Source organism: Microcaecilia unicolor, chromosome 5 (genome assembly GCF_901765095.1).
Source record: "Microcaecilia unicolor chromosome 5, aMicUni1.1, whole genome shotgun sequence".
In the NCBI taxonomy this organism is placed as follows: Eukaryota; Metazoa; Chordata; class Amphibia; order Gymnophiona; family Siphonopidae; genus Microcaecilia; species Microcaecilia unicolor.
The window spans coordinates 44,328,105-44,343,468 of record NC_044035.1 but is presented as its reverse complement, the minus strand read 5'-3'; the positions used below and the strand labels follow the sequence as shown (position 1 = coordinate 44,343,468).

Sequence of the window (15,364 nt, the reverse complement as noted above, 5' to 3'; positions counted from 1 at the left end):
GCCATACTGAAAAACATCAATTGACTCATGTTGCTCCAGAAAATCCTGCAATTGATCCCATACCAGCTTTGCCAGAAATTACAAGGACAAAATAGGATGATAATTTACCACCTGAGTAGAATTCAGAGCACTACCCTTCAAAAAGGAACAAACAGAAGCCCTTTTTTCTGAGCCACAGAAGCAGCTCCTTCCTGCAATGACTTATTCATGATGGCACCCAAAGGGTTTAAAAGGTAATTGTTCAGAGCTTTAGTAAGTGCTAGCAAACAATCATCCAATGGACAACAAGAGGGGTTAACCCTACACTAACCCTACTCATCACAGTCTTCACCTGCTCCTTGGAGACTGTCGAAAAACTCAACCATCTATTCTTTAGAACACAGGTCTGCTCCTGAGGTAGTCCAACATCACCAAAGGAACTAGAAATATCAGACACCTTTTTTAGGAAAAAGCCCACAAACTCCTGGCATGTTATATCACAGAAAGGAACAGATGGCAGAGTAGTTAAAGTCTTAACCCGTTTAAGCAACTCATGGGCAGAGGAAGAAGCCTTAGAAATAGACTCATCAATGAACCGCTTCTTTACAAGCAACAACTCCCGCTGATAAATTTCCAACTGCATCTTATACTCAGACATACGAATGGCATCTGGGTACTTACGCCAGTCATGCTCTTTCCTCGTAAAGGATTTCTTCAGCACCCAAACAGCATCAGTAAACCAAGGAGCACCAGCTTTGCGCACACAGGTAACTGCTTTGAAGGGAGCAATAATATCCAAACACTCTGCCTCTGAGTTATACCAAAGGTCAACAGCATCCGGGGTTTTTTTTGAGGGGGTACTTGGGGGTACTGAGTACCACCACCTTTTCCATTGTCCGCTAAAATTGACCCATGGTCCCCAAGTTTTAATGAAAGAACTCAGGTCCTACACACTAATTCTGCCTTGTCATAGATTCTGTGACTGGTTGCAGGGAGCCTGGCTATTGTTGGGTGGGTCAATCAGTTATCACCCCACCCCTGAAGGGTGGCCTGGCATTTGATTACTGGCACCTTTTTCGCTAGAAAAAATGCACTGACAGCATCAGAAGCAGATAGTGCACTTACATATTGTAATCCATGAGGTAAAGCTGCAGTGAGGTCTACAGATACAAGAATTGGGGTCTTATCTTGCTCATGTGCTTGATAGATAAATGTTATGATTCCCAGGAGAGCAGTTTCTGTACTGTGTAATTTGTGAAAACCTGTTTGATTTGGATGGAGAATGTTTGTTTTTTTCTGGATAGTCTTCTAACTGGTTGAGGACGATGGAGAAGTAGGAAAGTTGGGCTATAGGCCAGAAGTTGGATACTCGAGTTGGACCTAGTTTGGGATCTTTGATTTTGGGATATATGTAAGCTAACTTCCATGCCTTTATGTAAACTTGCTGTGATCATAATGTGCATGAGGGTAAGTAAAAAGGTTTGTGAAGTTTTTTGATTAAATATGATGGTAGAGGATCCTGTGAGGAGGTATTTGTGTTGACAGTTTGTAAGGCCTCATGTATTTCGGCTTGGGAAGTTGGGTTAAAATGAGATAAAGAGCTGCATAGTGTGGGGGAGGATCATTGGTTTGAATAAGTGGTGATTCAGGGCTGGTAGTAGGGAGGATGATGGTGAAAGTTGAGGTCAACCTAGATATTTTGTCTTTGAAGTGGGTTGCTAGATCATTAGCAGAGGGTACATTTTGAGCCAAAAATCTAGGAGGAGTTGGTAAGGTTATGGGTTTTATAATTTGCTAAAGTAAGCTTGTAGGTTTGGGCTATGGATTTGAATGATTTCAGGGTGGAGAGGGTGATGTTTTCTCCAAATACATTTGGCAGCTTAATTGATATTTTAGAAGATAGAGCTCAGAGTTATGTCAGTTATCTAGTTTCAATGGAGCCAAGGTATTATAGATTGCATGCAACTTGGTTTTCCTGGTTGTCTACGATTCTCCAAGGTTCATACTGAAACGTGTGGCACTAATATGATAAGTTCTTAATAGCACATGTTTACCAAAGTCATCTGAACCTTTAACAACCTGATTAGGGTATCACTGAATTATTTTACCTTGCACCCTGGAAGAGCAACCACAAAGCTCTTTCATATCATTTCCTGGACATTTCCAATTCCTGTTCTTTAGTCTTCCTCTCTTCCTTTGAAAAAAGGAACAAAGCTGATCGCCATTGTGGTATTTTTCTTAGTTTACCTCATCAACCCTTTCTTAAACATCACTGTAGAAGGCAGGATAACGTGTGTAAACGTTTTGGTCGGCAATCATAATGAAGGAGATCCATTGCCCTATACTTCAGTGTGACTTTCATTTTTAAGGTTTTAAAGGGTCCTTTTACAAAGGGGCACTGAAAATGGCTTACAGTAGTGTAGGCGTGGATTTTGGACACGCACAGAATCATTTTTCAGCGCACTTATAAAAAATTCCTCTTTTTTTTGCCAAAAATGGACATGCGACAAATTCAAAATTGCCACGCGTCCATTTTGGGTCTGAGACCTTACAATCAGCCATAGACATAGCGGTAAAGAATTTGAGCAGTAATGACCTACGTGCATCAGATGCTACTTGGTGCGCGTCTGCTACGCGCACAAGAAAATAAGAAAATATTTTTCAGCCGTGCGTATCGGACACGTGTCAAAAATGAAATTACTGCAAGAGCCACATGGTAGTCGGTCGGTAACTCCATTTTGGCGCACGTTGGAAACGCGTAGGCACAAATTTGCACTTGGGTCCATAACTACTATTACTACTTAACATTTCTAGAGCGCTACTAGGGTTACGCAGCGCTGATTATTTATGGCGAAATTTCTGGCTACATGGCTAATAAATTTACCACTCAGAAACAGCACCAGTCAATCCCGAACTTACTTAAACCTACACTATCCAGACTGCAATGGACTTAGATACAAATCTACTTATGCTTCCAGCTTTTCTTACAGCAGTGCACAACTATGGAACGCCCTGCCTAAAACTTTGAAATCTATTCACAACCATCTTATGTTCAGGAAGTCATTGAAAACCATCTTATTTATAAAAGCCTATCCTTTGCATCCAAATTAACGTCCTACTATATGCGACTGTATTACCCTTTTATCACCACCCCTCTTTATTTCACTGTTGCTTTATACTTCTGTTACTTTATGCTCCAACTTTATATTGTATTTGTATAAGACTGAGCCTGCAACTATGTGGGAAAATGTGGGGTATAAATGTGTTAAATAAATAAATATGCGGCCTAGTAAAAGGGGCCCTAAGTTCATGTGAAAGTCTTCCATTAAGTGAAAACCACAATGATGACAGCATTGTCCATTGTAACCTCAGTCTGTTACATAAACACAAACTACAACATTGTACAACTAGTATTCTCTGTTTAGAAAAGATCCAAGACTGAGTTCAAGGAACATGTAATCAATTTTTTTTTCCTTTCTTTACAGAGGTGCATCCTTCCTGGCCAGAGTGTGTGCCATAATGACGTCTGGAAAACATTATTCACTTTACCATAATTTGTTTCTGGAGACTTCTAAGAAGCAGCACAGTACTAAGTCCAACTTAATTCTGCTCATAAATGACTTTTTCATGGACTGATTTACTCCTCTGTATCCAAAAAGAACATGTAATTCCTTAATGCACAGATACCCCACGTAGCTTCTGAGAGCTTCTTAGAGTTAATTTATAGTTATAACTGCTGAAGACAAAATAATTCAAAGTATGAAAATCAACAACTAACCCCCTTTTGAATAAAAATAAATGTGGAAGGAAAGGAAGAGGTGTGAGTACACCCCTTCCCGTGCACTCCGCTCCATGGATAAATCCTTCTTATCTGTTCCCTTCTCTACTACTGCCAACTCCAGACTTCGCGCCTTCTGTCTCGCTGCACCCTACGCCTGGAATAAACTTCCTGAGCCCCTACGTCTTGCCCCATCCTTGGCCACCTTTAAATCTAGACTGAAAGCCCACCTCTTTAACATTGCTTTTGTCTCGTAACCACTCGCCTCCACCTACCCTCCTCTCCTCCTTCCTGTACACATTAATTGATTTGATTTGCTTACTTTATTTTTTGTCTATTAGATTGTAAGCTCTTTGAGCAGGGACTGTCTTTCTTCTATGTTTGTGCAGCGCTGCGTACACCTTGTAGCGCTATAGAAATGCTAAATAGTAGTAGTAGTAGTAGTAGAGTAGTACATGTAAGGAGGAGAAGGCATTCTTAGGTATCTACATTAATGAGGAAGCTGTCAGATCCATATCTAGCTCTTAATTTGTGTTTTACTGGAAATGAAAGGGAAAGGGGATGGGGAAATGAGTGGATATTTTAAAACCACAGATGCACAATTAGCATAATAGAGTGATTTAGGGCAATCAGGATTGATAACTGATTATTTTTTGAGGGTGGTGATTAAATTAATGACATTTTTTAAAACCCTTTCCATCCTGCAATATCATTAAAAGAGGCTGATGATCTCTATTTACCTGCAGAAATTCATACTGTTCACTGGTGCCTGTTCAGGAATCTAATCACAAGGCGCAAAAGAGAACAGATCAAAAGAACTGAAGCCCGAAGCGACCATGTTTCTATTATTAGGTTTCAATTTACTGTTTTCAAGTTTACCTCATTTGTTGTATTTATGTTTATTCTTGGTTATTTTACTATTGTTATGCTGTTAACAAGATAGTAAATTTTATGTAAAATTGTTCAGGCTGTACACCACCTTGCATGAATCTCTTCATAAAGGCGGTAAATAAATCTATGAGCAGCAGCATGCAGTATCTTGTTGTGTTAATTCAATCACAACAAAGAACTGAATGCTGTTACTACACAAAAATTTGCCTTTACCATCTAGGTCACATCTTAGTCATACACCTGGTGGTTTTAATAGCACCTGGTGCAGCCCTAGAAAGAGCGAAACATGGCCGTGTCGGGCTACTGTTTATTTTAATTGTTGTTACGAATAAATATTTCTGTGAGGACCAGTTCTTTTCATCTGCTCTTTTTTTGCACCACATTGGATTTTGCAGATTGGCTGTCCTATTGGGGTTTTTTTTTTTTTTTTGGGGGGGGGGGGGGGTCTAATAGCAAGGAACAGTTAGCACATCATGATGAAACACCAGATGTGTAGCAAAACATTAAGAATAAAGTTGCATTTTGATCTTGCCAGCTCCATCCCTCAGATCCATTTTTTCAGCTCAGCTTCCATTTCAAGAGAAAACTTACCTCACTGGCTACAATCCTTAGCATTGACCTATTCAGACCCAGACTATTGCTTTAAGAGCCTTATGTAATAATACAGTAGTATGCCTAAGGGAGAAGTCCAAAAAGGCATCTATTTTAAGCCAATGTTTTTGCCAATAATTTTTATATAGCAAATTTTTGTATAGTTTGTTTTTTTGAGTGATGAAATAGTTTTTATTGTTATGTTTTTTTGTTTTTTTTTTACACTTTGTATGTGATTTGTTCTCTGCTTAGATTTTTACAGATATAGCGGGTTATAAATAAAGTTGTATTATTATTAAAGGAACTAAGTTACAACTCACAGAGAATCCAAAAGATACCAAAAAGCTCAATACTTTGTAATACCCAATCATCTGAGCTGGCCCCATAGGAAAATTACCCCCAGCCCAACCCCTCCTCCCACACTCACCCTGACTGTCTCGTTTGACAAACAAGGACAAAATCATGCATTTAACACTCTGTTATGTGCCAAAGGAGATAAAGACAACCAATGTGGTTCCCAGGTGCACTGTAACTCCCAAAGGGCGGTGTTAGTGGTAATACCACAGGTGTTCTTCAAACAAGATTAAAGCTGGTTGACCCCCAAATCTGTCCTCTATAGCGTCGTACATGGAAGAATTGTGTTATGTCCATACCGTATTTTGGTGTTTTTGTTCCATTATGGCTGTAAAATATCCTCTCACCTACCCACATCCATCCTGTTAGAATATCAATAAAATGCTTTGATGTCCCCATGCATACCCCCACCCTCCCACTCTGTCAGACTGTCAAAGTAATGCTTTGATGTTTCTCTTATATATACTATCTGCTAACACATTTGCTTATTTCCGATCTGACGAAGAAGGGCAACCTTCGAAAGCTAATCAAGAAATGTATTAAGTTATGTCTAATAAAAAAGGCATCATCTTATTTTCTTTTCCATGTTTTATTTTGTTTGATTTCTATTGATAACAAATAATAAGTATTGCAAGTTGTATATACACAAAGACCTACCTCTATCCCCCCTCCCACTCCTGTGGCCCAGTCACAGAAATATGGAAATATGGTTAATTTAGACAGGATCCATAATTCTCTACTGTATCTGTAACAACTCAATTCCAGTACCTGCTAATGCAGAACTTCATTGCCAGGCAGCACAGGTCCATTGGGTTTTGATGTGGTGTTGCATGATTTTATTCAGTACAGCTACAGTGCAACTGACTTCCTAGCTTCCCAGTCTTATGACCATATGGTATTCAGTGCATTTCTGTCTTCTTAGAGGAAGCACACACATCATTATTATCAGGTCTGACGTTGATGGGGACAACAGCAGGAGCCGCAAGCAGAAAACTAAGTGTCACTGGAAAACACCTGGTTTTAATGAGGAATTCATTCCCCAGAAGAAAACAAAACACCTGCTGTTCTTTCAGTTTACAAGCTCCCAATTCCCCTTTTCACTGTTTTAAAGTGGCCTCTTACAGTACTTCTGCATCTCCAGCAGAGTTAGGGAAAGAAGGGAGGCACCAGGGCTTTCAAGAAGTATTGACAAACAGCAGCATATTTCCTGTGCCACCACTACTACTACTACTACTACTACTTAGCATTTCTATAGCGCTGCTAGGGTTACGCAGCGCTGTACAAGTTTAGCATGGGAAAGGACAGTCCCTGCTCAAGAGAGATTACAATCTAAAGGTTATAAACTATGTAGTCAGTGGAGGTGACATGGATGGGGAAGGTGGTTAGGCGCCAAAAGCAAGCAGCTTCTCCTGAGTACCCCACTCATCACGTTCACATATTAGCACACAGAACATTAATATCAGTTTCAGAATATGAAATCATCCAGATCCTAATAGTACTACTACTACTACTACTTAACATTTCTAGAGCGCTACTAGGTTACGCAGCGCTGTACAGTTTAACAAAGAAGGACAGTCCCTGCTCAAAGGAGCTTACAATCTAAAGGACGAAATGTCAAGTTGGGGCAGTCTAGATTTCCTGAATAGAGGTATGGTGGTTAGGTGCCGAAGGCGACATTGAAGAGGTGGGCTTTGAGCAAGGATTTGAAGATGGGCAGGGAGGGGGCCTGGCGTATGGGCTCAGGGAGTTTATTCCAAGCATGGGGTGAGGCGAGGCAGAAAGGGCGGAGCCTGGAGTTGGCGGTGGTGGAGAAGGGTACTGAAAGGAGGGATTTGTCTTGAGAGCGGAGGTTACGGGTAGGAACATAAGGGGAGATGAGGGTAGAGAGGTAAGGAGGGGCTGCAGATCGAGTGCATTTGTAGGTTAGTAGGAGAAGCTTGAACTGTAGATAGGATCTGAACCAGGCAAAAACTGTTCCACTGATACCTGTTTCTGCCAGTTTTGCTAGTATAATATAATAATATAATATAATAATAGGCAATGTAATATGCAATCTAATTAATAGCAAGGAAAATGTAGCTGTTCAATGAGCATAGTGATATCAGAGAGGGTGTTATGAAACAGAATTCTTTAACCAAGACAGTTGCTAGAATATTTTCATTTTGATATCTAACCGCATGTCATTGTTTGCCCATATTAATGCTTATGCAAACTAAGAGGCCTTTTAATAAAATGCATAAAAATCTTGCTGCATTGTACGCCTGGAATAGACTTTCTGAGTCAGTTACGTCAAGCTCCATCTCTGGCCACATACAAATTTAGGATAAAAGCTTACCTCTTTGGGGCTCATTTTAATTCCTAACTCTTATTCAACTGTTTAGAACCCACAATAAATAATTCTCTAATACCTCAGGCAAGATGTCAGGAAGTATTTTTTCACAGAGAGGGTGGTGGATGCTTGGAATGCCCTCCCCGGGAGGTGGTGGAGATGAAAACGGTAACGGAATTCAAACATGCGTGGGATATGCATAAAGGAATCCTGTGCAGAAGGAATGGATCCTCAGAAGCTTAGCCGAAATTGGGTGGCGGAGCAGGTGGGGGGAAGCGGGGTTGGTGGTTTGGAGGCGAGGATAGGGGAGGGCAGACTTATACGGTCTGTGCCAGAGCCGGTGATGGGAGGCAGGACTGGTGGTTGGGAGGCGGGAAGTACTGCTGGGCAGACTTGTACGGTCTGTGCCCTGAAAAAGGCAGGTACAAATCAAGGTAAGGTATACACATATGTTTGTCTTGTTGGGCAGACTGGATGGACTGTGCAGGTCTTTTTCTGCCGTCATCTACTATGTTACTATGTCATGTTTGTCAGTCTTGAATAAATTATATACTCTGTTGAGCAGGAACTGACTCATATGTATTTGGCGTACAGTGCTGTTTACATCTAGTAGTGCTATAGAAATAATAAGTAGTAGTAATCTTAACGTGTTTTAATTTAAGAGTTTCCCACGCACTAAACCCAGATTTAAAGTATCAGTATTTAGGGTTTTTTAAATATATTTTTGCAGGACCTGTGCTAATTTTTCCATTAATGCAGGAGTGCTTAGGGATCGTAAGCTGTGATAGAAACTGGCCTTAGCGCACCCTTATGCAGGTTTTTTCCCACATGCTAAGGCCATTTTTACCACAGCAGTAAAATGGCTGCTTTTCTATTTTTGGTATTAACGGCCATGCACTAGAGTTGTCATTAGCTTGCAGGGCTGCAGAGAGACTGGGCCGGGCCCGGGGCAAGGCCGCCCCCATCGCCCCCCCCCCCCTCAAGGTCACCGCCACTCCCCCCGAGGTCGCTGCAGCCACCACTCCCTCCTGAGACCACCGCCCCCCCTCCATCCGCCACCGGGCCGGGCCCTCTGCATTGAAATCACAGTGCCTCACCTCCGTGTGAAAGCACTGTAGATAGCAGCAGATCGCCTCCCTTCAGGCCTCCTTCCCTCCTTGTGTCCCGCCCTCGAAACTGAGGACGCCCATCTCAGAAATGACCAAATGCAAGCCATTTGGTCATGGGAGGAGCCAGCATTCGTAGTGCACTGATCCCCCTCACATGCCAGGACACCAACTGGGCACCCTAGGGGGCACTGCAGTGGACTTCAGAAATTGATCCCAGGTGCATAGCTCCCTTACCTTGTGTGCTGAGCCCCCCCAAAACCCCCCAAACCCACTCCCCACAACTGTACACCACTACCATAGCCCTTAGGGATGAAGGGGGCACCTAGATGTGGGTACAATGGGTTTGTGGTGGGTTTTGGAGGGCTCACATTTATCACCATTAGTGTAACAGGTGGGGGGGTATGGGCCTGGATCCGCCTGCCTGAAGTGCACTGCAGTACCCAATAAAACTGCTCCAGGGACCTGCATACTGCTGTCATGGAGCTGGGTATGACATTTGAGGCTGGCAAAAAATATTTTTAAAGTTTTTTTTTTTTTTTTAGGGTGGAAGGGGGTTAGTGACCACTGGGGGAGTAAGGGGAGGTCATCCCCGATTCCCTCTGGTGGTTATCTAGTCAGTTTGGGCACCTCTTTGAGGCTTGGTCATAAAAAAAAAAAGGACCAAGTAAAGTCGCCCAAGTGTTCGTCAGGGACGCCCTTCTTTTTTCCATTATCGACTGAGAACGCCCATGTGTTAAGCTATGCTTCTGACATGCCCCCGTGAACTTTGGTCGTTCCCGCGACGGAAAGCAGTTGAGGATGCCCAAAATCGGATTTTGATAATGTCGATTTGGGCGACCGTGGGAGAAGGACGCCCATCCCCTGATTTGTGTCGAAAGATGGCCATCCTTCTCTTTCGAAAATAAGCCTGTTAGTCTGCTTAGTTATTTCCACCCACTTTGATCTAATTAAAAATATATCTGTAATTTGGTTACTAGTCATGAAAATTAAACTACCTGCAGGATATTTCACCCAAACTAGGTCAGCTGAACTTGTTCTTTCCTCTTTGGTTCATGTGGGAAAAATGATCTTATCCGATATTCATTACCATATTTCATCCCACACTCAGGGTCTCCCTCCCTTATGCTTTTTTTGCCCATCCTTTAACCTCATTTCTACCATTGCCCTCTATATCTATCCTAAGTAAGCCTAAATTCTGTCACACTATTGGCCCACATGAGTGAGGAGTAAGGGATTAGTGCTAACAATATGGAAAATTACCGACCCATCTCCCTCCTTCCTTTTCTCTCCAAATTACTTGAGCGTGCTGTTCACCACCGCTGCCTTGATTTTCTCTCCTCACATGCTATTCTTGACCCATTACAATCTGGTTTTCGCCCTCTCCACTCAACCGAAACTGCGCTTACTAAAGTCTCCAATGACCTATTACTGGCTAAATCCAGAGGTCAATATTCCATCCTCATTCTTCTTGATCTTTCCGCTGCTTTTGACACTGTCGATCACAGCATACTTCTCGATACCCTGTCCTCACTTGGATTCCAGGGCTCTGTCCTTTCCTGGTTCTCTTCCTACCTCTCCCTCCGCACCTTTAGTGTTCACTCTGGTGGATCCTCTTCTACTTCTATCCCTCTGCCTGTCGGCGTACCTCAGGGTTCTGTTCTTGGTCCCCTCCTCTTTTCTATCTACACTTCTTCCCTTGGTTCATTAATCTCATCCCATGGCTTTTCCTACCATCTCTATGCTGATGACTCCCAAATCTACCTTTCTACCCCTGATATCTCACCTTGCATCCAAACCAAAGTTTCAGCGTGCTTGTCTGACATTGCTGCCTGGATGTCTCAACACCACCTGAAATTAAATATGACCAAAACCGAGCTTCTCATTTTCCCCCCCAAACCCACCTCCCCGCTCCCCCCGTTTTCTATTTCTGTTGATGGCTCTCTCATTCTCCCTGTCTCCTCAGCTCGAAACCTTGGGGTCATCTTTGACTCTTCTCTCTCCTTCTCTGCTCATATCCAGCAGACTGCCAAGACCTGTCGTTTCTTTCTTTACAACATTTGTAAAATCCGCCCCTTTCTTTCCGAGCACTCTACCAAAACCCTCATCCACATCCTTGTCACCTCTCGTTTAGACTACTGCAATCTGCTTCTTGCTGGCCTCCCACTTAGTCACCTCTCCCCTCTCCAGTCGGTTCAAAACTCTGCTGCCCGTCTCATCTTCCGCCAGGGTCGCTTTACTCATACTACCCCTCTCCTCAAGACCCTTCACTGGCTCCCTATCCATTTTCGCATCCTGTTCAAACTTCTTCTACTAACCTATAAATGTATTCACTCTGCTGCTCCCCAGTATCTCTCCACACTCGTCCTTCCCTACACCCCTTCCCGTGCACTCCGCTCCATGGATAAATCCTTCTTATCTGTTCCCTTCTCCACTATTGCCAACTCCAGACTTCACGCCTTCTGTCTCGCTGCACCCTACGCCTGGAATAAACTTCCTGAGCCCCTACATCTTGCCCCATCTTTGGCCACCTTTAAATCTAGACTGAAAGCCCACCTCTTTAACATTGCTTTTGACTCGTAACCACTTGTAAACACTCGCCTCCACCTACCCTCCTCTCTTCCTTCCCGTTCACATTAATTGATTTGATTTGCTTACTTTATTTATTTTTTGTCTATTAGATTGTAAGCTCTTTGAGCAGGGACTGTCTTTCTTCTATGTTTGTGCAGCGCTGCGTATGCCTTGTAGTGCCATAGAAATGCTAAATAGTAGTAGTAGTAGTAGTAGAAAATGCACCAAATATGACTCCTAATAAGAACTCTGAGTTATCGCCTTGAGCTCAACTCAGGGTCACAATGCCGCAGAGCAATAAAGAAGGTTCTTTTAAGATGTTCAAGCAAACAACTAACACCTACAAAATATTATTATTTGTAGCATTTGTATCCCACATTTTCCCACCCATTAGCAGGCTCAATGTGGCTTACATTTGCCGTTATGGCGATTGCCATTTCCGGACTTTAGATATGCACATGATTTTGCAATCAAGTGCGTACATACATGGTAGAAGAATGCATTGTGTGCTTGCGTGCTTGTTAACACGTGGTTTTGCAATCAAGTGCGTATGTATGTGGTAGAAGAATACATTGTAGTCTTGTGTAGGTGTCGGCTTTATGTAGTTGCTCAGATGATGGTATTATGGTAAGAGTAATAGTGTTGGGCAGTGGTTGTGTCGTTTCGGTCTTATTCTTCGTTGTTATTGTTTAGAAGTTAGGACGATTGTTTGTTGCTCCTTTTACAAAGCAGCACTACCTATTAGCAGCACAGTGAACATGAAAAAGCTCATTCAGTTCCCATGGGCTTCTTCACATTCAGTACCCACCAACTGGCATACCCTACAAATCCAACCTAAATGCCTGAACGTGGCTACACAAGAAAACTAAAGCACATAAAGAACATAACACAACTCTTCCGCTCTACGATTCCTAATGTAGCTCTACCACATGAACTTTATCTTACCACAACATCACATTGTAGTTGTTCACACCGGAGTCTGCAAACACCTCTCTGGTACTATGTAAGCCACATTGAGCCTACAAATAGGTGGGAAAATGTGGGATACAAATGTAACGAATAAATAAACAAATAATGAAGTGGTTTTAGTAGCCACTCAGATTTGCGCTTGGAATAAAACAAAATGGATCCCTATCCTAACTCCTAAGACAAGAATAAAAGTAAATAAGTGAGAAACAAGATGGCATCTTGAAGGAGGGTATGGAAAGGAGTGTTTCATGGCAGTCTCCCCCTTTAGGAGTGAAACATGGGGAAACATAAGAGGAAGGTCTGTGATTTCTCCTCTGAAACATAAGCCAATTTCCCTTACCACCAAGTTACCATTCTGGAGCTTCTTTCTCAAGCCCCAATAAACTTGACTAAGTCCACTGTGGGTGTTCTAGAAGTAGTGAACGTGTTGATTGGAGCAAATTCCACCACATACCCCTGTGAAGAGCAGCAACTGCCTGAGCAGCAGGGAGATATGCAATGCTATATTCAGAGAGGAGCTCCTGAGATACCCTAAAGTCTCCTGGAAATCTGAATCAGAAACAGCAGATTTTGGATAACTGTGGCGCACAGGTTTTAGTCTCGGTGAATATATCTATTGAGATGGATGGTTTGGATGATGCTTCTCACTCTATTGTAACAATGCCCAGATCTGAAATATTGATTTTCCCGCTTGTGAAACTTGAACAAGTTACCTTGGACGCAGTGGGTGATACTCTAACTTTGTTGCATGACTCTATTTCAGCTTTAATTTTTGTGGTGATGGCAACCCATCAGAATCTTATAGTGTCCTCTGGAGACTTGAAATCATGTCCGGAGCATTTGGTGAAAGTAGGAGTAACGGCTGAGCGGCAGCAGGTTCAATCTGCCCTTAGTAAGGATAAGAACTCAATTACCTAGTAACATTGTTGATGATGACAGATAAAGACCTGCACGATCCATCCAGCATGCCCGAGATAAACTCCTAGCATATGTTATGATACAACATAACATATGCAAACTCCCAACTGTAAAGGAGCATTGAAAAGGTCAGACAGCGAAGCTGTCAGAACTTCCCTAAGTTCCTTCAATAACTTCAGATGTATCCTATCCAGGCCCATCACTTTCTCCAGTTTCAGTTTAGCTAGCGTTTCATAAATACAGTCGTCAGAAAAATGTTTGCGGTCTACCTTGCCTGTATTCCTATATATTTTTATTTTCTTCAGCGCAACTCTCAACCCTTCATCTGAAATAGTTAAGTGATTCTGCTTTCTCCTCATCAGCTTCTGCTTTTGCCCTGTCTTCTATCACTAACATATCTAAAAATTCTTCTCTCCCCATTTTACTAGCTGTGGGCTGGGGGGGAGGGGTTATTTTGGAGGCCTGGGAGGGGATAGGGTGGCTTTAAAGGTAAAAGATAGTTATGCTGGTCCCTGCCAATATTCAGCCAGGACCATATAACTGTCTTATGCGGGCCCTGGCTATATATCGATCAGAACCTGCATAGGCTTTGGCAACATCCCCATCACATTTAGCCCCCAATATTCAGTGCTGGACATGGCCCAGCAGTGATTACTGGGGGCTGATCTAGCCAGCCACGGTTTTAAAAAATGCTGATCACCACCGGCTGAATATCAGGGGGAAAGAAATGTAACATGAGGGAGAGTATCTTCAAAAAGAGGCTGAAAGAAGCACCTCCTTTTTAAGCAATGCTAGTAAAGTGAGAGGAAGAGGAAGAGATTATGAATTCAGGGAGGGGTTTGAAAACTAAAAACACCCAATTCAGAGACATAAAGAGAACAGAAAGGGTACATGTAGAGAACAATAATAGGAAAATTTAGGAAAAGAAATGAAGATCAGCTCCCGTTGAAATGAATGGAGCTTCACAGTGGTGACAGTCAGAGTTCCTTCTGAGCTGCACAAATTCATAGCCCTGCACCCCTTAAAGGAAGAATTCATCAGAGGGCTTTAAGTCTTGTTATTTGTCCCACTTAATTTACTGCAGTGATATTTAAGTCTCTGTGGGTTACATTGTAATGAGATGCAAAACATTACTATGCAAATACCCTTACGTGACTTGTGGTAATAAACTGCAAGTGAATTAGGCCTTAAAAATGATGGTAAAAAAGCTGGAGTCATTTCACTGTCCAGGAGCATCAGGCAGCAAAGCTGCAGTCCAATGCTCCAGAGCCGACGGAGCAAGGTCACTCTGGCTTAAGCCCCCCCCCCCCACCTGAAGTCCAGCCTACCCACCCTCAGTGGAAGCACCCACTCCCCCACCATCCCCATGGTGGAAGCACCCAGTCCCCCCACCCCCAGGCCCCCATGTTCCAATATCCCTAAAAGGGGTACCTGGTATATCATTGCTGTTCAGGAGGTTGCTTGGGCAGGAATGATGCCCAGTTGCGCCTGCTCAGTCTGATGTCATTCACAAAATGGTGTCATTAGTGGTACTGTTGTATGATTATCGCTTGGAGTCATGTTTTCACCAGGGGAGAGTGGGTGCTTTCACCTGGGGGATGAGGAGGGCAGGGCTTCAGGCATGTGGAGGCTTAAGCTAAGGGAACCTTGCTCTGATGGCCCAAGGGCATTGAGTCTTGGCTTTGTGGCCCGATGCCCCCAGGCTGCAGGAATAAAGCCACTTGCAAGGTGGCTTACAAGCAGCGTTATTCTGTTAACACAGAATTCAGGAACCTGCAGGACTGAGATCTTGCAGGTTACTGAGACCTGCAGAAAATCAAGGTGCAGTGCAAGGTGATCCTGTACTGCACTTTGATGAATTTCCCCCTTAATTCCTCT

At 42.9% G+C, this 15,364-nt stretch overlaps 1 protein-coding gene across 1 annotated transcript; it reads left to right on the top strand.

Moving 5' to 3' along the window:
* Positions 1–641: 641 nt before the first annotated feature.
* On the top strand, positions 642–13,486 carry LOC115471062. Its single transcript, XM_030204732.1, has 4 exons — positions 642–746; positions 10,508–10,634; positions 10,833–11,422; positions 13,127–13,486. Exons 1-4 carry the CDS (start codon positions 642–644, stop codon positions 13,484–13,486), a joined length of 1,182 nt encoding a protein of 393 aa, XP_030060592.1.
* Positions 13,487–15,364: the final 1,878 nt, after the last annotated feature.

Bases quoted from the DNA above. Each gene is read 5' to 3' on its own strand.
- LOC115471062 (XM_030204732.1), top strand. From the start codon at position 642: ATGGCATCTGGGTACTTACGCCAGTCATGCTCTTTCCTCGTAAAGGAT. The intron at 10,635-10,832 runs GTGGATCCTCTT...TCCAAACCAAAG, and splicing joins CACCTTTAGTGTTCACTCTG to TTTCAGCGTGCTTGTCTGAC. The intron at 11,423-13,126 runs CGCTCCATGGAT...AATCTGAATCAG, and splicing joins ACACCCCTTCCCGTGCACTC to AAACAGCAGATTTTGGATAA.